At 41.1% G+C, this 26,963-nt stretch overlaps 1 protein-coding gene across 5 annotated transcripts in view; it reads left to right on the top strand.

The window, feature by feature from the left end:
• The window catches only part of DIP2C (disco interacting protein 2 homolog C), a 344,281-nt gene that overhangs the window by 246,530 nt on the left and 70,788 nt on the right, over window positions 1–26,963 (top strand). For all 5 annotated transcript variants that reach the window (XM_069958918.1, XM_069958921.1, XM_069958917.1 and 2 more), the window contains 4 exons: window positions 7,774–7,913; window positions 14,155–14,291; window positions 18,579–18,787; window positions 26,217–26,331. In XM_069958918.1, coding sequence (XP_069815019.1) covers window positions 7,774–7,913; window positions 14,155–14,291; window positions 18,579–18,787; window positions 26,217–26,331 — 601 coding nt within the window. The remainder of the gene's footprint in view (window positions 1–7,773; window positions 7,914–14,154; window positions 14,292–18,578; window positions 18,788–26,216; window positions 26,332–26,963) is intronic.

Raw genomic sequence — 26,963 nt, 5'->3', positions numbered from 1 at the left:
TTTGGATGATGATGGTGGTGGTGGTGATGATAATGAACATGGTGATGTTGATGGGGATGGTGCTGACAATGGAGATGGTGATTTGGATAATGATGGTAATACTTATAATGAAGATGGTGATGTTGATGGGGATGATGATGATAGTGGTGCTGACAATGAAGATGGTCATATTGATGGGGATGATGAAGGTGGGGCTGACAATGAAGATGGGGACAATGATGATGATGGTGGTGCTGACAATAAACATGGTGATGTTGATTTGGATGAAGGTGGTGCTGACAATAAGGATGGTGATGTTGAGGAAGATGATGGTGGTGGTAATGATGATGATGATGGTGAAGATAGTAGTCCTGACAATAATGATGGTGGTAACAATGATGACTGTTACTCTCATTATCCTCTTCATATCGCCTATTTGTTCACAGCTATACCAACTCCACAAGTATTTTTTACCAGCACAAATAAAACTCTCAGTACTGTATAAAATACAGAATAAAACACAAAGTACAAATTTTATTGCACTTCATAATAAAACCCCCAAAACCATTTCATTTACCGGGGCTTAATTTACATTCCAAGAAAGTATAAAGCACTTGGCTATACTGCTCCAATGGCTGCTGAATTGGTTTCTTAGTGTTTTATAGAATAATGGAAATGTTTCATCCAGAGACAACAATGGCAACCACTTAAAAAAACATTACGGCAGTATCGTAAAGGGATTATTGTAAAGTAATACGCTGCTTTATTTCAGACACACATTGGATTTGAATGGTTTGTTTGCTGAGGTTTTTGTTTAAAACAGATCAAGTCTAAAGAAGGTGTGTGTATAGTCTAGTAGTTATAGCTATTATATGTGTGGGATAGGCTGGGGGCAGCATTGTAATGGACTTTAATAAAGATGACCACTTACTCTTATTGGTAACAGAAGGTTTTGGTCCCTTCTAGACACTTTTAGCTAAACATATGATACCGTATTTTCCGGCGTATAAGTCTGGGTGTATAAGACAACCCCAACTTTTCCAGTTAAAATATAGGGTTTGGAATATACTCACTGTATAAGACTACCCCTCTTCCAACGCACACCATATAAAATTTAATAAAAAACATCAGACAGCAGCGAGATCTGAGTGGCAGAGAAGGAGGTACAGTAATACCGGTAGGATACCAGGGCGGACCAGATGGATGGAAGAGGTGTGTTTTTCTGGGCACAGCACCACGCTACTGTATCCTTTTTACATATCCCGGACGCCTACAGCTTGCTCTGCCATTCATACAGTCGCCGCATACGACAGGGATGTGACCTTTTTCAAACCCACCGTATGCGGCTAACGCGGATTCTCCTGTCCAAAGTTTTTCAGCACCCACCCTAAAAGATGACCCCTGACTTTTGAGAAGATTTTCCTGGGTTAGGGTGCCTTCACACCTACCGTATCGCAGCAGAAAATCCGCTGCGGATCCGCAGCAGATCCGCAGCAGATTTAACTAAATGAATGAACACAGCATCAAATCCGCACTTACAAATCTGCTGCGGATCCGCAGCGGATTTGACAGTGCGTATTTAATGCTGTGTTCATTCATTTAGTTAAATCTGCTGCGGATCTGCTGCGGATCCGCAGCGGATTTTCTACTGCGATACGGTAGGTGTGAAGGCACCCTTAAAAAGTAGTCTTATTCGCAGGAAAATACTGTAATTTCTTGATATTCTCTGACCTCTCAACCCTTATTATCTTCATTTTTTACTATGGTTTTGTTTTTTTGTTTTTTTTACATCCCTGGTGGTCCAGAGAAACCCTAGTGGTCTCGGGCAAATAACATGTAAAAAAAAGGGGAATACATTTTTTTCAACCCCATTGCAAACTGATATTTGTTGTTTTTATTAGCCCTTACCTTGCTTTGTGGTTAGGGTTAAAATTGAAAAGTTTCTATCACAGTAGCATGACGAGGGTTTTGAGCTTTGGGGTTCCGGGTGCTGATTACTAAAAGGAAGGGGCAAAGTGCTGAGCAAAGCAAACAAGTACGCCGGTCTTATATTAAGCTCTGCCCCTTTTTTGCGGCAGGTTTCACTAAGAGGCGCACGCCTTAGTAAATCCGGCCGGCTGGGCGTCCGAATCTGTGCCTGGAGTACCAAATCTTCACCTGCTTCCATGATTTGCGCCTGCCCCCCGAAGCTCGGCCAGCCCGCCCATCGGGCGAGTGAGGCGCACGGGAGGCGTATGCCCCCCCATAGTGTTCCTTTGCTTCTGCTTGTTTTGGCCATGCCTTCTGTGTACAAATTTATAGAACGTCTTATAGACTGTCTGTAAACTGCATGCACCTTCTCAGTTTCTGTGCTTTGTTTTAGTGATTGTGAGGATCTTATCACCGTAACCTGAAAGCCTAAAACTTCTGACACAATCAGAAGTTCGTCAAATGATAGGTACCCTCTAACATCATTTAAACGATTCTTGACCTGCTTGTTCACTTTGGGCAATCCCTACTTGTTAGACTAGGTTCATACTGGGTCCTGCAGTCACGCTGGGACTTGTGACTATAATACGAACACAAATATGTGTTTTACCTTATGAAGTATTGAGTGTCCTCCCGTAAGTGTTTAGTATCTCTACAATGCCTCCACAGGGGAAATAAAGTATTAGGCTATGTTCACACTATGTGAGAGACCGGCCGTTCTGTGACCTGGTGATTGATTTTAGTTTTGTATCTTTTTATTTTGATATTTTAATAGTTAAAGGGAATATTTGATTGAATTTGTTGGGGTATTTTATTCTAATTTTCCATTTCACCATAAACATAGCACTTAATGTTCTGTAAAGAAAACTTCTCAGTAGTCTCTACTTACCAGTACCAGCAGGATTATAGTCAAAGGTGACACAAGCATAGTTCTCATCCTCCCCTCCCTAGACAAAGAACTCTGCACTGGTCACAGAGCATGCCTAGAAAACCTTTCCATAAAAATCAATGCCCTCCAGTCTCTTTTGTTTGTATCAACTGTTCTTTGTTGAAAATTTTAGATCTGGATCTTTTTAGTAAAATTCAATCTAGGTGATACAATTAATTTATAATTTTATAATTTATACCACTAGGGTAGATAGCTGTCATTTTATTTTTCTTTCTTGTATCCTCATAGAAGAGCATTCAGTGGCCCAATAGTCATCCCTAGTTAAAATTTTAATTACAAAGAGTCTGTTGTATGAAAATACAATGCAAGTCCCAGGGGTAGAAACTTTCTAGAGGAACCAATGTGAAGACACAGGCAATCTAGTATCTATTTTATGGTTGATAGACCCCATTAATACAGTCATTGGGAATGCAGGGCTCCGTTTTCTATACAGATATAGAGAGTGAACTAGTGGAGGTGAACAGGACTATGTCTACCCTCAAGAGATGAGGCGTTTTCGTCATATACAACATAATCTTCCTCTCAAATGGAATTTCTCACGCCGGCGTTCATGGCGCTCCTCCATGACGGCGCCTGTCAGCACAGATGTCATCGCTGCCAGATCTGTCTCTCACATTTCTTCATATTGTCTTTTTCTATTGACGCCCGAAGGCTTTCAGTTTCCGAGATCTCTGCCGTTCCACAGCGCCCGGCTCTTGCATTAACCTTTAATTGAGATTTATCACTGCAGGTTTTTCAAGAAAAAAGCTTTAGCATGAGACCATATTGCTTCCCGAATTAGCTTGTGTCATATGACCCGTTAGAAGAGCGCAAATAATTAGTCGCGAATGGAAGCGCCTGGCGCACTGGATAAAAATTACACAGCAGAACCTCGGGAGACCTACAAAGATGCTGAATGCTTTTTCCTGCTACATTTGCCTGGGCTATTTAAGTAACTTGATATGTTTTGCATGTAATTGTCATTCATAACCCAGACTGAATTGCATTATCTTCCTATTTGCGTCTTGGAGTGAAGCCGGATGGAGTGGTGTCTCATCTCATCCTTGAAAATCGCTGTGACATTTCTGTCTGACTGAGTTGACTGCTTCACTGAGCCAGTAGGGTATATGACATAGACTGCGGTTCTATGGATACATTCTATATTGCCGCTGAATGGCAATTTGTACTTTATACTATACAAACCTGGCAGGCTGGATGCAGATGCTTATTAATAAGCCTCTGACGGCAAGGCAAGTGGTACTATGTGTGGCTGCTATGGGTGGTTACAATGTCATTGTAAAACGTAGCCCTTATCAAGTACAATCATGGAGTATGGAATGTTTTTGCCTTAGATAAGGAAAATTGGTCTCTTCTTTATGTGTGTTTTTTTTTTCCAATTCCTCTGGATCAACACTGCATGAACTAGACATATGTCTATTTTTAGCCTTATAAATTCTACTATGTATTTTGTAAAGATTATTATAATAGAGTACCTGTCATCAAAAATAGCCATCAGGAGATATAGCTGTCATCGGGAGATATTACCGGAAAGAGTCAACCCCCAGCTGTATCTTATCCCGACCATGTAAATCTATGAGACTACATAGTCGGAATTAGTGGCCATCTGGGGAGTGGATCATGCTGCTACTTTGCTCTCTTTTCAAGGCTATATCTCCTGATTACAATGGGTCTCAGCAGTGAGACCCGCTGTGATCAATAACTTTTGATATGTCATAAGGAGATATAACTGTCATATAGCCAGGAAGAGTCAACCACTCCCCTGCTGTATCTCCGTAACAGCTTATTATGACCATGTAAATCTATGAGACTACATAGTCGGAATTAGTGGCTATCCGGGGAGTGGATCATGCTGCTTCTTCTCGGCTATATTTCCTGATTGCAATGGGTCTAAGCTGTGAGACTCGCTGTAATCAATAACTTTTGACATGTCTGATGAATTGTCAAAAGTTTTTTTAATGACAGGTTGTGTTCACACTATGTAAAACAATGGTCATTATTCGACGTAGCCGTTGTTGGCAGTGTCAGACAAGGGCCTTTGTTTTTTTATGTTCATCCAGCTGATACTGCATTGTCTGGAGGAACATTATTTCAAAATCAGCCATCATTTAAATCCAGCCGCCATATGGGTGTGCCTGGAAATCAATTAACCATTGATTTCCAGGCACACTACGTCCGACATGACAGCCACACAGCCGCAAATAATTGACAGGTACGTTTTTTGTGCGGCCATATTGAACAACGGCAGTGTAAATAACGGACGTTGGTTCAATTGACTTCAACGATGCTCATTTTTTTCTGATAAGAACGTTCGTTGTTTTAATCGTCTGTTCTTGTACACTAGTGTGAACATAGCCTAACTCTGATTTCCATGTAAATAGTTTTAGTTCACAATTTTATATAGTAGTCCTGTACTATTATTTGTATAGAATGGGCTTTGTGGGTTTCCCCCTTCTTGGTTGTCCTGGTGGGATCCTTAGTGATCTGATATAGATCCCCTATTCTATGTGTAGGCAGGCTGCTAAGTTACATTAATAAGGGTTGAATTTAATGGCCAGTCCTATCACTTCACTCTTGAAAAGTGGCGCATTGGGAATGTCTGTCGGCCCAGCTATAGGAATTACCGTCCACGAATATCCTTTCAAAATTGACTCTCGAATTTAAGGATAAGTATCATTAGCCCAAATATTTTATTCCTATGGGATTTGAGGTAGTCACTGTCACCATGAATAAGACTGCCCAACAAATGTAGAAAAAGACAGACATGTCACAACGTCTTTTTTAGATTGAAAAAAAAACGTTTGATAATGTTGGCTGTTAATAATGATCATAAGGATTATTTACCACTGCAGTGAAGGTGATATCCGATTACAGAGAGTGTCATAAGATTCATGCAGTACTAATCATAGTAATATGAGTCTGAGACTCCATCTGTGGAATACTTTGTACAGTCATATTCCTCGAAGAAGAAAGAAGGAACCACACACAATAAGTACACAAGAAAGGGGAGCAGCCTGTTCTTCAGTATGTCTGATTTATTGCTATACACCCTTGTTTTTTTATGTTATTCCATTGACACATATTGTAACGTTCTAACCAACCCTGGGGGGCAACAGAGGAGAATCATCGGGAGAGGAAACGTCTTTGTGATTTAAATGTCTAATAAAGTGGAGTGTTGGGATGCCGTTAATGTCTTTTCAGGAATTTATTTGTAAAAATACAAAATGAAGCTATATTTAGTGAGTTTTTACTGTGAATTATTCAAAGCCTGCGTGGTTCCAGTATAAAGTAGCAATCGGAGATCACAGATCAAAGATCCAGCAGGTTTCCCGCAAAAACTCATTCCGTAATTAAATATTATGGAACCTTTCCTGGTAATCTTTTGCTTGCAGATGTGTGTTGGCTTTTATTACGGCTCCCTCTTTTTATTGGGGTGAAAGTTTACAGGGGTACTCCAACAGTAGGTAAAACAAATGCTGCAGAACATAGAGCATTGCTTACCTGTTTGCCCCAGTTCTGAAGCTACCAAAAATCCATTATTATAATTATTTGTGTGCATTTCTTTCTCCCAGCTCTCCATCACAGCCCTCCCATCCTGCCTACTCCCCTCCCATAGCACCGCTAGTTCTCAGTCTAGAGCTGCTGCAGAACATTGCATAGCACTGCAAAACAGTCTGCAGGAGCTGCTATATTCACTCCCTGTGTGCTCCTCTGCCTGTAGCATTGTTCAGCACAAGGCAACATACTGTACACACCTCATTTTTGCTTAAATATGTATGTGTGTATATATATATATATATATATATATATATATATATATATATATAGTAAAGTTTTAAGATCATAAGCTGGTGCCAGGTAGTTATTATGGACTATAATGTATATGGCTGTTGGCTGGTGTTTTTTTTTTTTTTGATCAGCCATGATCTATCTAATCCAAATGACCTTACAACAATGGTGGATTCCTTGGCGCTCAAACCTCCAGGCACAGTCACTCCACTTCAATCAAGATGCAGAGATTTCCAGTATTTTTGCCAACCAGATGTGTTCTTTATTGCTACGCGTTTCAAGGGTTAACCACCCTCTTCATCAGGCATAATTAAGTACATTACACACTAGTATTTATACATAAACTAAAATGATTGACCCGGAAGGATTTCCCTGTTTCAAGGTGTCATCATGACATCACTTCCCATCTGCTAATCAGACTGAAGTCCTATTAAAATAACAACAACATTATTTTAATGTTGTTGTTATTTTAATAGGACTTCAGTCTGATTAGCAGATGGGAAGTGATGTCATGATGACACCTTGAAACAGGGAAATCCTTCCGGGTCAATCATTTTAGTTTATGTATAAATACTAGTGTGTAATGTACTTAATTATGCCTGATGAAGAGGGTGGTTAACCCTTGAAACGCGTAGCAATAAAGAACACATCTGGTTGGCAAAAATACTGGAAATCTCTGCATCTTGATTGAAGTGGAGTGACTGTGCCTGGAGGTTTGAGCGCCAAGGAATTCACCATTGTTGTAAGGTCATTTGGATTTCAGTCCTGATCCCACATCCAGGGATATCGGAAGGTGGAAGGCAGCAGCCCTCCTTATATACCTACAAGCCTACATTAGAGTCGTGCCTAATACGTACGACCTAACAAGGTGAGTGTGCATTTGTGTGAATTTACACATACACATCTCACAGGGTTAATCCGCCTGCACATGCAGCGCCACTGTGTTTCCTTTTTTTCTTTTTATGTACAATGATCTATCTAATGCAATTTTTATAAAACTCTATTGTTTATACAACTCCTATACAAACTTACATGTCGCTTTGGTAGTATATAAATTTATATATTTTCTTGCTTTTGTTCATTTATTACAGGCCGACTGACGACAGCAACCAGCCTCCAGGAAGAGGGGTATTATCAATGCAAGGACTCACCCATGGAGTCATCAGGGTGGACTCTGAAGAAAAACTATCTGTACTCACCGTGCAAGATGTTGGGACAGTAATGCCTGGTGGTAAGTATACTGTACAAGTTACAGTTCTGTTTACACATGTGGTGTACACATGATAGTACGGATGATTTGGTATAAGGACATGCTATGTAAGCTCACTTCTGTTGTGAGCATGTTTTTTTTTCTTTTTATGTTCACCATTTATGTTCAATCCATTACTTGTTGTCTTTACGCTATGTGTATTATTCTTCATTCTTTTTGTTTGCTGATTTTTACAGTTATAGTCCCCGATTAGGGATGGTCCGAACCTACCGAGGTTCAGGTTCATACGAACCGGGACTCTCGGAAATGATTCCTGCTGTCTTAAACCTCCGTGCAGAGGGTGGATACAGCGGGAAGACAGCCTGGAAAACTGGGATACAGCCTATGGTTGTCCAGGATAATAATAATAATAATAATAATAATAGTAGTAGTAGTAGTAGTAGTAGTAGTAGTAGTAGTAGTAGTAGTAGTAGTAGTAGTAGTAGTAGTAATAATAAACTTAGAAGAAATAAAAAAAAAATAATAATAAAATGAACTCCTGCTTGTCCCTGGACCAGCCCCAGTGCCACTCTGGAGCCCCTAGCTAAGGGGCCCTGATGATGTCCCTGTATACTGTCTATGGGACACTGCAGTCAGTCAATGGCCTTAGCAGTCACATACAACAAGAAGTGTACATCATCATCATCATATGTTCACACTACGTATATTACCTTACCGTCTATGGGATCCCGGCTGGAGTGTATACACATAGTATAGGCTCCGGCCGGGATCCCTAGCGGCACCGCAAACAACTGACATGTCAGTTTTCTGCAGACGCTATTCAATGAAAACCCTGTCAGTGCACGCTGTGGAGCAAGTGGCTTCGGCCACACACTTCATAGTGTGCTGTGGGGAGTTCTGATGCGGGCGCGCACGGATGCTTCTGCATCAGAGCTCTGCAGAGCTAAAGATCATCCGGCTGGTACTGCAGTACCGGCGGGGATGATTATTTCTGAGACCGGTCTCTTACATTGTATGAACATAGCCTGATACTGAGAGATCTGATTCTGTTTTAAACTTTGTGCTACTGTACTGACACAGCTTGTCAGTACAGTTGTACAAAGATTTAAACAATTTCGGAGCTCTCAGTATCATAATGAATCATAATGGCAGGAACTCTGAATTCTGTTCTGTCACTCACTTAGGATGGGCCGATACTATATATATATATATATATATATATATATATATATATATATGTGTGTTTTATTTTACAACATGCATCCCTAATACACTGATATTGCAGATTTAATAACAGTCCAAGTTCACACTTGCACTTTAAGGGAAGTTTTTTTTTTCCTCCTTTGGTACTTTTCGTGACCTCAATTTTTATAAAACTAATAAAAAAAACACTACTCGTAAACATTACTTCTGTGCAGACATTTATGTAAATGTCTTATGCGTTTATATCCATCCGGATTTCCCTGGGTTATCTAGTCTCCTTAAATACTTGGAGCGCACTATATTTCTCAGTATAGAAAATGTATATTTCTATGGAGTTCTCAGTGATCATTTCCCCTGGTCATCTAAGGCCAAAGAGTGGGTGTGCCAGAGGGATCAAATCTACAGCTGAGCTAACCGCATTGTTTGAGGCAGTCTCTCAAAAAAAGTGGAACATGTGAAGGATGCCTTCACACAAGATTGCTTGCAGCTGCTCTCCACTTCGCGCTCGCTCGCTCGCTGCCAGCGGGAGGACAACAACATCTTCCTTAGTTTTTTTCCTTTTGTAAATTTGAAATAACAAAACCAGAAGTGTTTACCACATTTAGCGGCAATACTTCTTGACATATGAGGAGTGCAATTAAATAAACTTGTGCCTGTTTGTGTATCTGGCGATGTATGTGTACTTATCTATGTAAACACTATGCTAAATGGAATGACGGAGAACCAAGACAATGGATATGGAAGGGCAACATGCCTGAACTAATATCATCATGTCTTAGACCAGGGAGGGGGAACCTTCGTCCCTCCAGCTGTTGTAAAACTACAATTCCCATCAAGCTTTAGCTTTGGCTGCCCAGGCATGATGGGAATTGTAGTTTTGCAACAGCTTGAGGGTCAAAGGTTTCCCCTCCCTGGTTTAGGGTCCATTTACACAGAAAGATTTGTAGCCAAAGCCAGGAATGGATTTGAAAAGAGGAGAAATCTCAGTCTTTCCTTTATGACCTGATCTCTGTTTATAGTCTGTTTCTGGCTTTGGCTTCAAATCTTTGTCACCTAATCTGTCAGATAATCTTTCTGTGTAAATGGACCCTTAAGACTCTCAAATAAGTATTTCATCAGTATCAGAAGAATTTTTTTTACTGCCATTTAATATGATGGTGGTGGGGTTAGACAAGATATACTTCTAGTCTTCTGCATAGAAAAAATGGCAGCATTTACGGATAAAGGGGTTATCCAGGATTAGAAAAACATGGCCACTTTCTTCTAGAAACAGCACTATTCTTGTCTCCCGTTTGGGTGTGGGTAGCTCAGCTCCATGGAAGTGAAAGGAGCTGAATTGGAATACCACCCACAGCCTAAGGAAAGAAGGGGGAGCTGTTTTGTGAGAAAGTAGCTCTGCTTTTTCGAATCCTGGATAACACTTAACCTTCTCCTGCCGATGCACTGTAAATTAACATCGCTGCAGTTACGTTAATTTACGCTGCAGTATGATACAGGCGTAGAAGCTGCGCCCGTGTCATCCGCGGCGGGTCCCGGCTATCAGTGATAGCCGGGGACCCGCTGCAACTGTCAGCACCGGAGCCGCGCTCCGATGCTGAGAGTTATCCCTATAGATACTGAGGTCAGCACGACCGCAGCATCTATAGGGCTCCAGATAGAGAATTCTCCCTCTACAGAGGGAGAATTCTCTGTCCGGTGTCCATTGAGGCTCTGCAAAGTGATCGCAGAGCCCCAATGGTAGCCATGGAAGCCTCCGGCTTCCGGTCACAAGATTGTCACAGCGGCAAGGGGATAGAGGAGAGGAGGCAGATATAGGGACATCAACTTATGGGATCATTATGATCCCATAAGCTGATGTCCTAAAACGAAACCTGGGCATTGATGCATCAATGACCCCAGGTTGTGAAAGGGATAACAATAAAGTAGATGAGATGAAAAAATCCATTCCAAAAATGTGCAGCATATCTGCAATGTCGCCTCTTTCCACACAGTGTAGGTGGAGGCTCAAAAATAGACTTGTTTTAGAAGCGAAGACTTTCAACTTTTTATATTTTCTTTTTGGGGAATTTTATGCACATTTTAGTTTTATTAATCTTTTATGCAATTTAGAGCTTTGCTTGCGGATTACAAGTATTTTGGAGTGTTCCTATCAACAAGAAAACAACAAAAACATAACACAAAAACAGACACAAGTGCTATATACCATTTTGTATGGCAGTTAATGATTATGACTAAGAATAAAATAATAAACTACTGTCAACAGATGTATACTGGCATATTCTCAGGTGAAAAACAGCCATTTTACACCTCCTAATACACTCTGTACAGGGGAAGATTTATCAAAGGGGGTAAAATATACACTAGTGTAAACTGCCCACAGCAGCCAATCACAGCTTAGCTTTCATTTTACCAGACCTGAAAGCTGAGCTGTGATTGGTTTTTGTGGGCAGTCTACAGCAGTGGATATTTTACCCCCTTTGATAAATCTGGGCCTGTGAGCAGGGGCATAGCTAATGTCTCTTGGGCCCTGGTGCAAGAGGTCAACTTGGGCCCCCCCCCCCCTTCCGCAACCAAGCGATGCTATATATATATATATATTGTTACTAACCAGATCCTGAATACTAAATCCAATATAACACAGTACCAGATAACAAGTAACAAATAACACCACCACATACTGACTAACACCACCGCTGCTACTGATTAATACCACCACATACTGACTAATGTCACCACATATTGACTAACACCACCGCTGCTACTGACCAACACCACCACATACTGACTAACATCACCGCTGCTACTGAATAATACCACCGCTGCTGCTGACTAACACCAACACATACTGACTAACACCACTGCTGCTACTGAATAACATCCACTGTACACAGATCACTATCACCCATACAATCATATAGAGGTAGCCCTAGCTCTACACAGGTCCTGTACACCATATACATTACAGCTCAGTTACATCAGGTGACTCACATGGGACGTCTTCTCTGATCGGAGTTCTTCCCTTTTCATCTTCTGTCCTGGGCCGTTATGAGAACTTCTCTGAGTCACAAATCCCCAGAATCTGTCAGACAGACATGTTAGGCTCCTCACTTTGTCACCATCCTCATCTCTCTACACACTGCACATCTGTATTGGCCCCTTTACACCCTCATTTAGTGGGTAGGCTGACTCTATGTGACCCCCTTATAGTATATGCCTCCCTCTGTGGTCCACTATAGTACATGCCCAATTGCATACACTCCCCATGTAGTCCCCCAATGTTTCCCCCTTATAATGGCCCCCATATAAATGGCCCCCATGTAACCCCCTTAAAATGGCCCCAATTGTAATCCCCCTTATAGATGCCCCCCCATTGTAATCCCCCTTATAGATTGCCCCCATTGTAATCCGCCTTTATAATCCCTCTTATAGATGGCCCCCATTATAATCCCCCTTATAGATGGCCCCCATTGTAATCCCCCTTTGTAGATGGCCCCCATTGTAATCCCCCTTTGTAGATGGCCCCCCATTGTAATCCCCCTTTGTAGATGGCCCCCATTGTAATCCCCCTTTGTAGATGGCCCCCATTGTAGATTGCCCCCACACAACTCACCTGACAACTCGCTCCCCCGCCGTGTCTCTCTCCTCCTCGGTTTGTCTGTCGTCTGCCACGCGGCTCCCGACTCCCTGGCTGTCCCATCCCCGGCCGCACACGCACCATAGAGCTTTGTGTACGCCGGGGATGGTACTTCCGGCACAGAGGTCACTGCGCCGGAAGTACCATCCCCAGCGTGCACAGAGCTCTATGGTCCGTGTGCGGCCAGGGACAGGACAGAAAGGCAGACGGGAGACGCGCGGCAGCCGGGGGCCCGTCCCATCCTCCCCCTTGTGACCGCAAGCAAAACCCTGCTTGCGGTCACAAGAGAGAATGGGAGGGGGGCAGTGGCAAGGGGGGGTGTCGCGGGCCCCTCTTGGTAGCGGCCCGGTCACAGCGGCGACTGCTGCGACTGCGGTAGCTATGCCACTGCCTTAAACAGCATTTTAACAAATAAATGACATTGATGCCATATGGATAGGTTGGGGTCGGACCTCTGGTACTGTCCCTTCTACTGTTCCCTTCTGTGATCCCAGTCATGTAATGTATTTTAGAGTATATTACATTAAAGGGGTTATCCAGCAATAGAAAAACATGTCCACTTTCCTCCAGAGACAGCACCACTCTTGTCTGCGGGTCAGGTGTGGTTTGCAATAAAGCTCCATCTATTTCAATGGAACCGAGTTGCAAAACCTGCACCCAAACTGGAGACCGGAGTTGTGCTGTCTCTGGGAGAAAGTGTCCATGTGTTTCTAACGCTGAATCACCCTTTAAAATAATTTTTTTTGAATGATATGTTTATTACCAATGAAAATGATGCAGCATATTGTAGGATTTAGGTACCCTGCTAAGGCTAGGTTCACACTATATTTTTGCAGTTATTTTTTTTTCCCATCCTTTTTTGCCCCCCCCCCCCCCCCCCAAAACAAAAACAAAACAAAACGGATGCATTTGTATGCATCTGTCTTTTCCATTAACTTCCATTATAAAAGTTATACAGATTTGTAAATTACTTTTATTTTAAAAATCTTTTGTCTTCCAATACTTATCAGCTGCTGTATGCTCTGCATGGAGAGGTGTATTCCTTTCAGTCTGATACAGTGCTGCCTGCTGCCACCTCTATCCATGTCAGGAACTGTCCAGAACAGTAGAGGATTTCTATGGGAATTTGACACTGTTCGAGAGGTGGCAGCAGAGCACTGTGTAAGACTGAAAAGAATACACCACTTCCTGCAGGACACGCAGCAGCTGGAAGGCTTGAGATTTTTAATTTTTTTTTAAATAGAAGTAAATTACAAATCTGTATAACTTTCTGACCCCAGGTTTTTCACCTCTCTGGAGTACCCCTTTTTAGGTCTTCTGTAATTTATATATATATATATATATATATATATATATATACATTGCTTAATATCCATTATTAACATAGAACAATAGTTTTGTGGTAACCCTGTGTATCTATTTCAGCTATTATGTGCTCGGTGAAACCTGATGGGATCCCACAGCTATGTCGGACAGATGAGATAGGAGAGCTGTGTGTGTGTGCACTCGCTACGGGCACATCCTACTATGGTCTGTCCGGGATGACCAAGAACACCTTTGAGGTTGGTGGCAGAACTTTATTCTATTCAATATCAGCTTCTTTTGGAAAGACTTGTTCTTCGCATTTCCTGTGATCTTAAGATTTAAGCCTTTATTTCTCCCCCCCCCCCTTGATTTCACATCCTGCGTTAAAATGTAATTTACAACTTAGACTACAGGTGATTACGTGTCTTGGCCCAGGACTTACTGGTGATGACTGTTATAACTCACTGGTGTTTATCTTGAGTTTCCAGTCTGATAGAAGAACATGCATGTAATGCATTATCTACTGTAATTGAATGCAGCAAAGACGGTAAAGGTTATGGACACCTTTGTACAGTTTTTTTATTGTTAATTTGATTCTTGAATGCACTATTTCAAGCAACTTTCTAAGTAGGTGTCATTATAAAATGTCCCACAATTTAGCTGCCAGTCAGATAAGAGAAATCACATAAATTTTGTTAGAGATAGCAGTGGGTAGGGGTTAAACACTAGCTCCAATTGTAGGCAGAGGGTAAAGAAACCTTGAAGGACAGCTCACAGAGACAGGAGAGAGTAAGGAGTGCACATACAGGACAATCTGCAATAGAAATTCTGTAGAAGAGAAATGAGGCACAATGTTTAATAAAGACCTTTAGAGAACAACATATTAAATACAACAGAATAATACAATTATTTTTCATAGAAGTGCATAACCTTTAAAGGGGTTTTTCCCAATTATGTATTATTACTTGTCCCCTATCCCCAAGTATGAGATTGAGGGGGCTCCCTGATTGTGGGGGGTCTGCCACGCCATTCATTTTCTGTGACGCGGCCAGAGAGAGCTAAGCAGAGTACTTGACTCTCTCCGTGGCTCCATAGAGAATCTGTGGAGCGGTGGGTCACGTGCTGACCGACTGCTCCATTCAAAACAAAGCGTTTCCCTGTGGATAGAGGACAGGTAATAATAAATCAGAAACACCTTCAAGCTCCATTTTGCCATCAACTAGGGGCAGAGGTAATACAGAGTGAAGTATGCATGTACAGAGAAGCAACTACAGCATTTTATACAATCCAGAATCTAGGTGAGAAGATATCTTCTGATCACAGCTTATGTAACTTAGAACAATAGGAGGGGCCATTTAAAATTCAATATGTCGCATACTTCTCTCTCCTAACATCATGTGTCAGGTAGAGTAGGGAGGCCCCCATACACATTAGACTGTTGTCCAGTCCCTCCAAAATCAGAAGGTTCTGTCTCTGTGTAATGTGACCCATCAGTGAAATTCTAACTTCTGTTGACTTTTACGTCTTAATAGTTGATGTTTTTCAGTGAGTGCAGAGTTTCTGAGCAGTCAGTGGTGAAAGGCATTTTTTGTAGGATATTTTATAAAAAAATATTATAAAGTGATAGGTACACTTTATTGGTAACTAAAGAGAATATTCCCTGGCAGTTCATCTATAATATTGGAACTTTTGTCACATTTGATTTGGAAAATCTTTATTCCATGCCAAGGATATTGGTAGGGAGTGGATGGACAAGAGTGCAGGACGTGTCTCCTTCCGCAACTGCCGTTTCAGGAGTTCACGCCCTTCTTCCGGCCAGGAGGGCGGAAGATGGGCTGGAAGAAGGGCATGAGCGCCCCCGAAACAGACATGTCCTGTACCCTTGTCCATCCTCTCCCTGCCAATATCCATATCATGGAATAAAGATTTGCCTATAAGAGCCATGAGTGCCGAATTCATTCTCCTTGCATCCGATTATAGATATCCTATAGGAAGGGCTCAAAATCACAATCTACAGAGCAGAACAAGTACTGAATTCCTTTCCTCGTATCTACTGACCGCATGATTACAATAATTATTTAACCCCTTCTTTGAGCATTCTACTTTAGGCCTAATTTACATACAGCTGACTTGCTTTGGCTTCAGGATTTTCATGCATATCATTTTCTTGGCACATTAACATTTGGATAATATGAAAAACCTGCAGATTCCAGTCTTCTTCCCTCTGCGCATCTGTAGTTTGTGCTCCTGGAAATAATGTTGTGCTGCTCACAATAAGTTAAACAATGAAGGTCGTATCATGTCTGTTGAGCAGAAGACCGCTGTCAGCATGCTGAGCACTCACCATTAAAGGCGTTTGTCTGTAGTGAATGTTAATAATTGAATAGAGTGTTCTTGCGGTGCACTTGGAAGACAAAACCTGTGAGGATTTGCAAACTCTTTGCGGTATTTCAATTTTAATGCTTTTTCTGCTAAGTATTGCAACCTAATATGAATTCTAATGCTGTGAACACAAGTAAAGACAATAAAGAACAGAACCAATGTGTCCTGAAGGCATGGTTATCCAGAGATCCTGAGTGCAGCCATTATAAATAGCAGCATGCAAGCAGTTTGTATAGATAAGGGGGTGTTTATATCACGTCCTCCCCCTTTATGTTTAGTGGGGACAATGTGAAAGCTACTGATCTATTTGCCTGGCTTGATATCTGCCCTTTTTTTTGGAATATATCGCTGGTATATGTTGGAACAACAGCAAAAAGATATTCTGACATATGCCGTGGTGTATATGCAGTATGCCCAATGACTGTGCTCGTATGTCAATAGTAGACTGTGTTGGCTGTGTGGGCATGATGGGATTGTGATGTGAATGAGACTTAAAGGGAACCTGTCGCATAGAGTCCAATCTGTAGGCAGCATGTTATAGAACAGGAGAAGCTGAATATATATTGAATATATATATATATATATATATATATATATATATATATATATATATATATATATATATAAATTTGTGAGAAATGATTCAGGACAACCTATTTACCCATGTAAACTAAGTAGTCAGGTGGGTGGTCCTACTCAGAGGTTGACAACTTTGTCAGCATGCACAAAGAGTTGTCAAAGTAGAGTGGGTGGTCCTACTCATTGACTGATTTTTCTACATTCACACATATACTCCACAGAAAGCACCACCCACATGACTACTTAGTCCAGAATGAGCACTGTAGTCAAGTGGGTGGTCCTTCATGTTGTTTGACTGATTTCTCTACATTCACACATATAAATACAGATAGCACCTCCCACAGGACTACTTAGCCCAGAATGTAGTGTAGTCGAGTGGGTGGTCCTACTCATTGATTGACTGATTTTTCTACATTCACACCCACCTACATGACTACTTAGTCCAGAATGAGCACTGTAGTCAAGTGGGTGGTCCTTCTTGTTGATTGACTGATTTATCTACAGTCACACATATACATACAGATAGCACCACCCACATGACTTCTTAGTCCTGAATGAGCAGAGGTTTCCATGGATAAAAAGCAAATTATCGAAGAACTGTCCCCACAAATCATATTTCGATCTGCTCAGTTACCCCTCCTCTCTAACATGCTGCCTGCAGACTGAACTGCATTTTCAATGTAATGCGTTTTAAAAATTACATAATTTTATTGACACGATTAAAAATCTCATGACATGTAATAGTGTAAAAAGGATCCAGCAAAGACAAACAGAAACCACAGTATTACGGTCAAGTAATCACACAGTCAAGTATGGGCAAGCGTCTACAGGGCATAAATATCAGCACATGCAGTGTATCCACATGGCCTCAGGGCTGCTAAACGCAGACTTGCATAACCTGAGGATGTCTATCTAAGATGGAAAGTATAAATATCCCTTACCCATAGTGGAGTCTGGCGTCTGTAACCCCGACGCACGTTTCGCGTAAGATCGCTTTCTCAAGGGGCGCCCCTTTCTTAAGGCTATGTTCACACTACGTAAGTTTCCGGTCGTAGCGCGCTCCGTGAATAAGCGGCCGGAGATTTACGTAGTTTGCGTACAATGGAAAGTATACGATCTACGGCTGCACAGTTCACACTACGTACGAACTTACGCCCGGATCGTATGCGGCGGCGTAAAAAAGGTTCAAAAGGTCCAAAAGGTTCTGTGGGGTGTCCGGGGCTAGCCGAAGATATCCAAGTAAAAGACCGCTGTCAGTTCGCTAAGTATGCCGGTCGGGAAGCGTACGTAGCTTACGGGCGTAAGTTCGCGGACCGAAAATATGCGGCCGGACATATACGTAGTGTGAACATAGCCTAATACCGTACAAATTAATTGCCATTTGTGAATTGGACAAACCTATTTGTCTACCTCCTAATATATGACTTTGTATAATCCCTGTGGGGATGAGCTGTATGCTATCTCTATATCTCCAGGTAAGGATTAGCTGAAATACAGAAATACACCACAGAAAACATGGAAAATATACATTTTACTATAAGATTGTGCTTAGTATCTTATTTTGTGTTGTTTTTTTTTAATAGGTTTTCCCAATGACAAGCTCAGGAGCACCAATAAGTGAATATCCGTTCATAAGGACAGGCCTTCTTGGATTTATTGGACCAGCTGGGCTGGTCTTTGTCGTAGGGAAAATGGATGGCCTGATGGTTGTGAGTGGACGGAGACACAACGCAGATGACATAGTAGCAACAGCGCTAGCAGTGGAACCAATGAAGTTTGTCTACAGAGGAAGGTTTGTAGTAGTTTCAAACTCTTAAATACAACTGAAAAAGATTCTCCTATCCCGCTCATAAACTCTCACCTGTTTATTCAACCTATCGGGGATCCACAAGTGGTTTCCGGTAGCCCTCTCTTGTAGATTACATGTACACCAAGGTTGTGGGTAGTGACTGTCTGGGGATCCTGTTAAAGACAAGGCTTGCCATCTGTGCATGTACAGTGATTATTTCCTATACAGATTCTCAGGAGGATCATTTGAACTGTTGCCTAGGACCTGAGAGTAGGGCGGTTTGCAGCAAGGCTACCAGAAAGCACTTCCTACAGTATACATGGGTGAGCCTTTAGCGTTTGGATGAGCCGCTCCACTCTAGGATGTACTTAGCAGCTTACGTATACTCCAGGGAAGCCAATACATGTGTTATCAAACTATGTCATAAGGATCTTGGAAAATAGAGAAGGGAAACCTTAGAGATTCAGATTTCCGGAAACTTCCCCATTGCATCTCAATTCACTCAGCAATCCACAGGGAATATGCATTCCCTACGGTCAAATATCTGTTCTTTGGTAAAACCCGTCTACATGGTACAAATCATTCTCTTGAAACCTCTTGTACTTCTTACTATAGACAAATGGAACCACCTACACGTGTCTACTGATTTCTGTTCTCGATTTGATCTCCATAGTTGCAATCCTTGGCTATGGTGGCTTCCTAGCTTGTCTCTGAGCGGGATGAAACAAGTCATTTATTTGGAATACTGCGCCCAGCCCAATAAACCACACAGAAAATTTTTTATTTCAAAATCAAGTTTAATTTTACAGAAATAAATATTCAGTGTGCGGCCGCATTGAAATCCACGGCCGTAGTTGGAACATTTCCGGCCAGAAATAAATGACATGTTCATTTTTCACGGAGCCGTGAAAACTACGGCCGTTGTCTCATACGTAGTGTGCATTGTACGACCGTAGTTCGTATATGTTGCAGCCAAGGCATAAACCTCAAAACTACGGCCGTAGTTTTGCGGTTCAGACTACGGCCGTAGTTTTACGTAGTGTGAACATAGCCTAAATGCTCCAATATATCTGCAGTCAGCGTTCTCTATACAGGTTTATCTTGTTCCTATTTGGGCGGGTAGATAAGAATTCATGAAAAATTCCCTTTCACAAATGTTTTTTTTTTTTGTGTTCTCATTTCTCACCTTACAATCATTTGTATTCCAGTCTTTGCTGCCGGTGTAATTCCCTTTGATAGTTAAGCCATTTACAAGCCGTTCACAATACCTTAGAGAAAAATGCAATTTTATGCAAACCATGTCACCATCTTTCTTGTCTTACAGTCTTTTTTAGAATGTACATCAAAGCATTATGGTTATAGCCTCAGAGGACATCAATGGCCTAACAGGGTGTATACCGAGAGCCAATTCGCTGGGATTTTACAATAATGTGATAATGAATTTTCTAAACGTGTCCAAATAAAAGCTCAAATAGTCTCAGAAACGTCTCCGACGGTAATGATTATAGTTGTCGCTGCCGCCGCGTAGATTTATTCTTCATCCGGTTAAGTTTATGGTATTGCGGAGACACCTCAAACACCTTTCTAGTAGAAAGTAAAGCTAGGAGCCATTTGCAGAGACTTTATTCGCTTAGAGGAAGGTCAAAATGATCAAAAGGTAATATACATCGGTTTTATTTTTTAGAACAACAAAGGGCCTCATGGACTTCAGTGTAATATGGAATTTTGCTAACATAGATTTACTTTTATGGGAGATGAACAAGACACAAAAACACATAGAAATTGATTTCAAGTAACAACTTACCTCTCCCAGTGCCCACGGTGAGTGGCGGGAGTGGCCGCAGGACCCCTGCCGGCTCCGAGATCTCTACGTCATTACTTGGCTGATGGACTGGCCGCTTAGCCAGTCAGTGACTAGGGCGGGACGCAAATCCAGTCACTGATTGGCTGAGCGGCCAGTCCATCCTCCGGGACAGGTGTTTTCCTCCGAGTCGTGATGTCATCACCACTTTGGGGGAAAATGACTTCCAGCAGGGGTCCCATGGCCGCTCCAGCCGCTCATCTTGAGCACAGGGAGAGGTAAGTTGTTACTTGAAATCAATTTCCTCCCTGATGGCTTTTAGAAAACGCTGAACTTCTCCTTTAACCGGTTATCTCTATATAACAGAACGATTGTGTAGTGTATATGGAACCTGAGGAAGATACCAGTATGGCGTGGAAGCGCGTAGTTTTATTTAATTAATGTTGCTCTTTTACAGGTTTAGTTGTACAGTCCACGTGGTTCATTGTCAGTTTTAAGCTTTTAGGGGAGAATAACAAGTATTATTTGATAAAAAAAAATAAATGAGATTCCTCAGTAATTATTGTCTACCTAAAAGATGGACTACCCAGGCATGGTCAGTTCCTGAGGAAATGTTATGATTTATATGTACTAGCTGAACCTTTACAAAGATGTAATATTTTTTAGGAGTCCTAAAATCTTGCAGTTCTCAGTTTGACCACTAGGTCTAATAATAAGCTGAAACTTCTTGTTCTATAACGAGCAGTTTCCAGCAGTGTCCTCCTTATCATCATAGACAGGATTAATGTAAGAGGTGACACCAGTATATAGATAACATAAGATCCAGCCACCCGACAATGGGATGACCTCTACACAGGCCCTAGAGAATGTCTAAAAACCTCTCCCATACAAATATAGGAATAGGATCTGCTCCCATTGTCTTCTATGTCCATGAGGCTTGCTGTAAGGCATATCTCTAAATGCTGTGAAATATGGAGCCACCCTGGATGGGAATGCCAAGTGCAACAAAGTGGATCTTTTGTGTCAAACATTTGTTACCACATAATCCTTTTCCTAAAGGATATATTTTATATTCTATTCTTCTAGTGGAGCAATTTGTTGTATACAATGTCAGGCTATATTCACACTGAGTAAAAAAAAAGGAGAAAAAGGCATCTGCTTTTTCTTTTCGAAATAACGTCTGTTTTAATTGACATCAATGGAATGCATTGAAGTCAATGGAACGATGGCCAATGTATTAAATAATGGATGCTGTTTGCGCAGATGTCAAATTAATGTTCATGTCAATTATTCCCGGACATTTTTGCAAACAACAGACATTATTTTTAGTTGTTTACACGTATTTTTCCCATCACAGTGTCCGTTCACTGTCTTTACCATTAAAGGGGTAGTTTCTTTCAAGTCAACAGGTCCCAGCAAGTGCTAGAGATTTGTAATTTACTTCTGTTAAAAAATCTCAAGTCTTCCAGTACTTAACAGCAACTGTATGTCCTGTAGGAAGTGATGTATTCTTTCCAGTCTGACACAGTGCTTTCTGCTGCCATCTCTGTCCATGTCAGGAACTGTCCAGAGCAGTAGCTAATCCCAACAGAAAACATCTCCTGCTCTCCAGACTAGAAAGAATACCAGTTCCTGCAGGACATACAGCAGCTGATAAGTACTGGAAGACTTAAGATTTTTTCATTAGAAGTAAATTACAAATCTCTGGCACTTTCTGGCACTAGTTGATTTAATAGAAAAAAAGGTATACTATCCCTTTTAAATTCAATGGACCTTTAGGGTACAAACACACACGGCATATACGCTGCGTATTTATTGCTGCGATACGCAGCAAATACGCAGCAGGTACGCAGCAGATTAGATCTAAATAACTGAACACAGCATCAAGTCTGCTGCGTATACGCTGTGTGTGTTTGTACCCTTAAGAAAGAACCACACCCTAAAAGGGCACGAACTAGAATAAGCAACAGCTGTCATTGTAATGACGGGCGCCCAAAACGCAAAATGACTAACGTCATTTTGGAACTCAAAATGCTGAACGTCATTTAAAAAAATGAAAAACAGAAATAAAAAACGTGATGTGAACATAGCCATATAGTAGCATTGTTATGGTATTCATACATGTAGCATATACTTAGAAGGAGATCAGTTCCAGGATGCACTAGTACATCCATATACTGTAGTTTTCCAGTTTCAATACAATAAAGTTTCCTGCTTTTACTTTTAGCTTTACTTTAAGGGCTGTAAATCTCTTTATTATATTTGGCATTTCCATGTGTGAAGCTCAGTGTTACATGGCTGCCTGTGAACCTAGAGATGATTGCCAAGTACAACTGGAAAGTGTGAACTAAACCCCTCTAAAAATACAGATAGAGGCGGACCAGCTGCTGTAGACTGAGGCCTTCTGTGGAGGAAGTGACCATTCAGCCTCCCAAGCAGAGGACCTACAATGTGCCACCTCCTCCACACATCCTATTATTACTGACATCTCACTTTTAAATAGATGGATGTGTGAAATGTACTAAAAAAACGACTCTTTGTGATCTCCAAAATCTCTGTCGTAATCTTTAAATGGAATCGTCGTCTGCTTTCTGAAGCTGAAGCTCTGGTCATGTGATGATCACACCAGGTGACCAGGATTGGTTTTCAGTTTTTCAGAGTTTAATATACAAGGAATAGAGTTTTTTTCTGAGTTTTAAATTCTATCCAAGAACATGTTTGGATAGAAGTAAAACAACAAACATATATAGTATCTTCCTGCATATAAGACTACTTTTTCAAACAGGAAAATTTTCTCAAAAGTCAGGGGTCGTCTTATGCGCCGGGTGTCGTTTTATAGGGCGGGTGCTGAAAAGCTTTGGAACCATACTGGAAAATCTGTAGTTGCCACATACGGTGGGGGGAGCTAAAAAACGGCCAGATCCCCGCCATATGCGGTGACCGTATGAAGGGCAGAACAAGCTGCAGGTGTCGAGGGTATGGATAAAAGAGATACGGCAGAGCGATGCTGTGCCCAGAAAAACACAGATCTTTCACCAGTCAGGCCGCCCTTGTATATTACCGGTATTACTGTGCCCCCTTTTCTGCCTCTCAGATCTCCCTGCTGTCTGATGTTTTGTATTAATTTTTATTTGTTGTGCTCTGGGAGAGGGTGGTCTTATACGGCGAGTGTATCCCAAACTCTCTATATTTTATCTGAAAAAGTGGGTGTCGTCTTATATGCCCTTTCGGCTTATATACGGTACTCACCTTTCTTACTCCCTCTACTGCTGCTGTTCTCCTGAAGTCAATCCCATAATGCAGTGCTTCCTGTGTTTGAGGTTGGCCTGTAGTTCTGCCCCTCAGCCAATCAGCAGCTGAGATGGGACACTGCTACGGCCGTCGATTGGCTAAGTGGGCTATACCATGTGCTGACCTAAAAAACAGGAAGTGCCATGCATCGAGACCAGCTCCAGGGGAATAGTGATGACATAGGGAGTGAGGAAGGTGAGTATGCTTTTTTAATGTTTTTCATAAGGCTGAAATGTACAACCCTGAATACCCCTTTACTGTACAATGAATAAGCTTTATTTGCTGAAAATATAGAAACCCTTAAGGCCATGTGCATCATGATGATGTATATTCACATGCAGTTCTCTATAAAACCAATGGTTATGATATCAGAATGAGTTGACAACAAACTCTGCTGTGCTACAGCGATCTGCCTGTCCGTCCCTCCATCCAGTGATGTTAGGGCTCAGCAGATAGCTGCAGGACGCGCACACTTTGGCTTCTCTCCAAGGTTATATAATAATTCCAATTACTAGTCAGTGCACTGGATTTCCAGCTAGCCTCGTCCATGTTTATTTCTGGATAAACAATCAGTGCTGAGTATATCGGGGTCTGGCGGCAGAGTTAATGACATAGTGTACAGTTTATTTACTTGACACAGACATGACATAAAGTGAATTGCTGCTTTTTTGGGTGGAGAAATGATACGATTTCCTGAGCGCTGTTGACAGCTCACACGGCTGCGGGCTTTATCCAGCTGATAATTACCAGAGAAAACTCATCCCGGCCAGTCTGTCATGTCCAGGACACGTGGTCAGACCATGTCTGAAATCCTCACATGTCCTCGTTTCCTTCATTGTGGTTATGAAATATTATATTGATATTAAGTCAATGAAACGTAGATTTGTTTTTCTGTGTACTGAATATTTGTTCTTAGCGTTCTCCTGCCCAGAACATGTCAGCAAAGCCCGTAATATCCCCCCACCGCAGATATCAGGGAGTTAGGAAGGGGAGGAAAGTTTAAGCAGAGATGGCGCTAAGGGCAATATTCAGTATAAAGAAGGACACATGCTGTTAAATGTAATGGGCATACTACAAACCGAATGCTTACACAACACTGCTATACCACAGACATTCATAGTAGTGCTATGCTGCAAATAAACATAATATATCACATAATACACATATACATACACATGTATACACAATGCACACACACAAACATACCCATATACACATTACATCAAACATATACACAATACACACATACACCCACATACATCTATACATTACTACACATACACACACAACACATATATTTTACAACACATACAGTATATACACAATACATACACTAGAACACATGTATACATAATGCACTCATACATCCCCACACATAACAATAAAAATATACACAACACACACATATACATACACCCTTACATTATATCACATACATACACAATACACAAATACTTTTCAATATATATATATATATATTCACAATACATACACTCATACATTACAACACATATTCACACAATGCACACATACATACTCATGTATACATTATACTAAAAATACACAGTACACACATCCATAGATACACACAAATACATTATAACAGATATATGCACAATACATACACACATACATTACATGTATACACAAAGCACACTTTTATACTCATACATACAGTAGAATAATAATATACACAATACTTATATACATACACACACCCATACCTACACACAAATACATTACAACACATGTAATATAATAGATTATACACAATACATACATACATTAGAACATATGTGTACACAATGCACACGTACAGTACATACCCACACATACATTAACATAAAATACATATTCACCCTTACATTTATACCTTCCAATACACAATACACACACCTACATTACACACATACATTATAGCATATATACACAATACACACACATACATTATAACACATATACACAATACAAATATACATACATTATAACATATATACACAATGCGCACATACTGTACATACACATCTGCACCATCAAATCTGCTGCGTATCTGCTGCGCATCGGTCGTGTGTGTTAGCACCCTTACAATACATTTTCCAAAATGGCAAAAAACTGCTCATTAAAATGTTGTTGTATAAAGATACTTGTTACTAAACCTTTGCAATGTTAGCCCACGAGCCTGCATGACATAGAGTTCAGAGAATATTAAAATTGTTAATTCCCTTTTTCCCTTCTATTTTGTACCTGTATATTGTTTTGTAGATTACCGTAGCTCTTCTCCCCCCCCCCCCCCCCCCCCCAGTGACTTATATAATGGCGGTGTGTGTTGTCTTTGTGCAGGATAGCCGTCTTTTCAGTGAATGTCCTGCATGATGAGAGGATAGTTATTGTTGCTGAGCAGCGGCCGGATTCCACAGAGGAGGACAGCTTTCAGTGGATGAGCAGAGTTCTACAGGTGAAATAAATTATCCTCCTTGTGGTGACATATGGTTATATTTTGTTATAGGCAAGTAATAAAAAAAATTGTATATGACTTATATAAATGAAAATGAAATGAACCGTTGCATCACACGGTTTTAGATAGCTTTGAGGCTGGCTTCACACTGCCTTAAAATCTTGGAAAAACAGCAATAGAAACGCCATATATATTTTTTTTTTACAAAAACGCCAGCAGCCAGATGTTAGCTGAGGTCAATGGAAGTTTATGATCTGCCTTACACACATAGCATTTTTTTTTTTTAGGTTGGTGTTTTTTTGTGCTATCTGGTGTATTTGAAGCTCTGTGGCAGTTTTTCCAAAACACAGCTGCTTTCTACCATAGACTTCAATGGGATTGTTTTGTGCATATGGCGTTTTTTTTTTCTTCCTGGTGTTTTTGTCACCTTTTGTGGCCCAGCAACTAGATCATGTGATGGTAGAGGAAAAAAAAAAGTTCAGCACATAAAAACACCTAAACCATAAAAAAGATCATTTACACACAAAGTCAAAAACACCAGAAAAAATGCAAATGCGTGGGAAAAAAACGCCTCACTAGTTCTTCTCGTGTTTTATTGGAGGCCTGAAAAATTGGCCTACAATAACTCCATG

Source organism: Dendropsophus ebraccatus, chromosome 2 (assembly GCF_027789765.1).
Source record: "Dendropsophus ebraccatus isolate aDenEbr1 chromosome 2, aDenEbr1.pat, whole genome shotgun sequence".
In the NCBI taxonomy this organism is placed as follows: Eukaryota; Metazoa; Chordata; class Amphibia; order Anura; family Hylidae; genus Dendropsophus; species Dendropsophus ebraccatus.
This window is presented reverse-complemented; position numbering and strand designations above follow the sequence as displayed.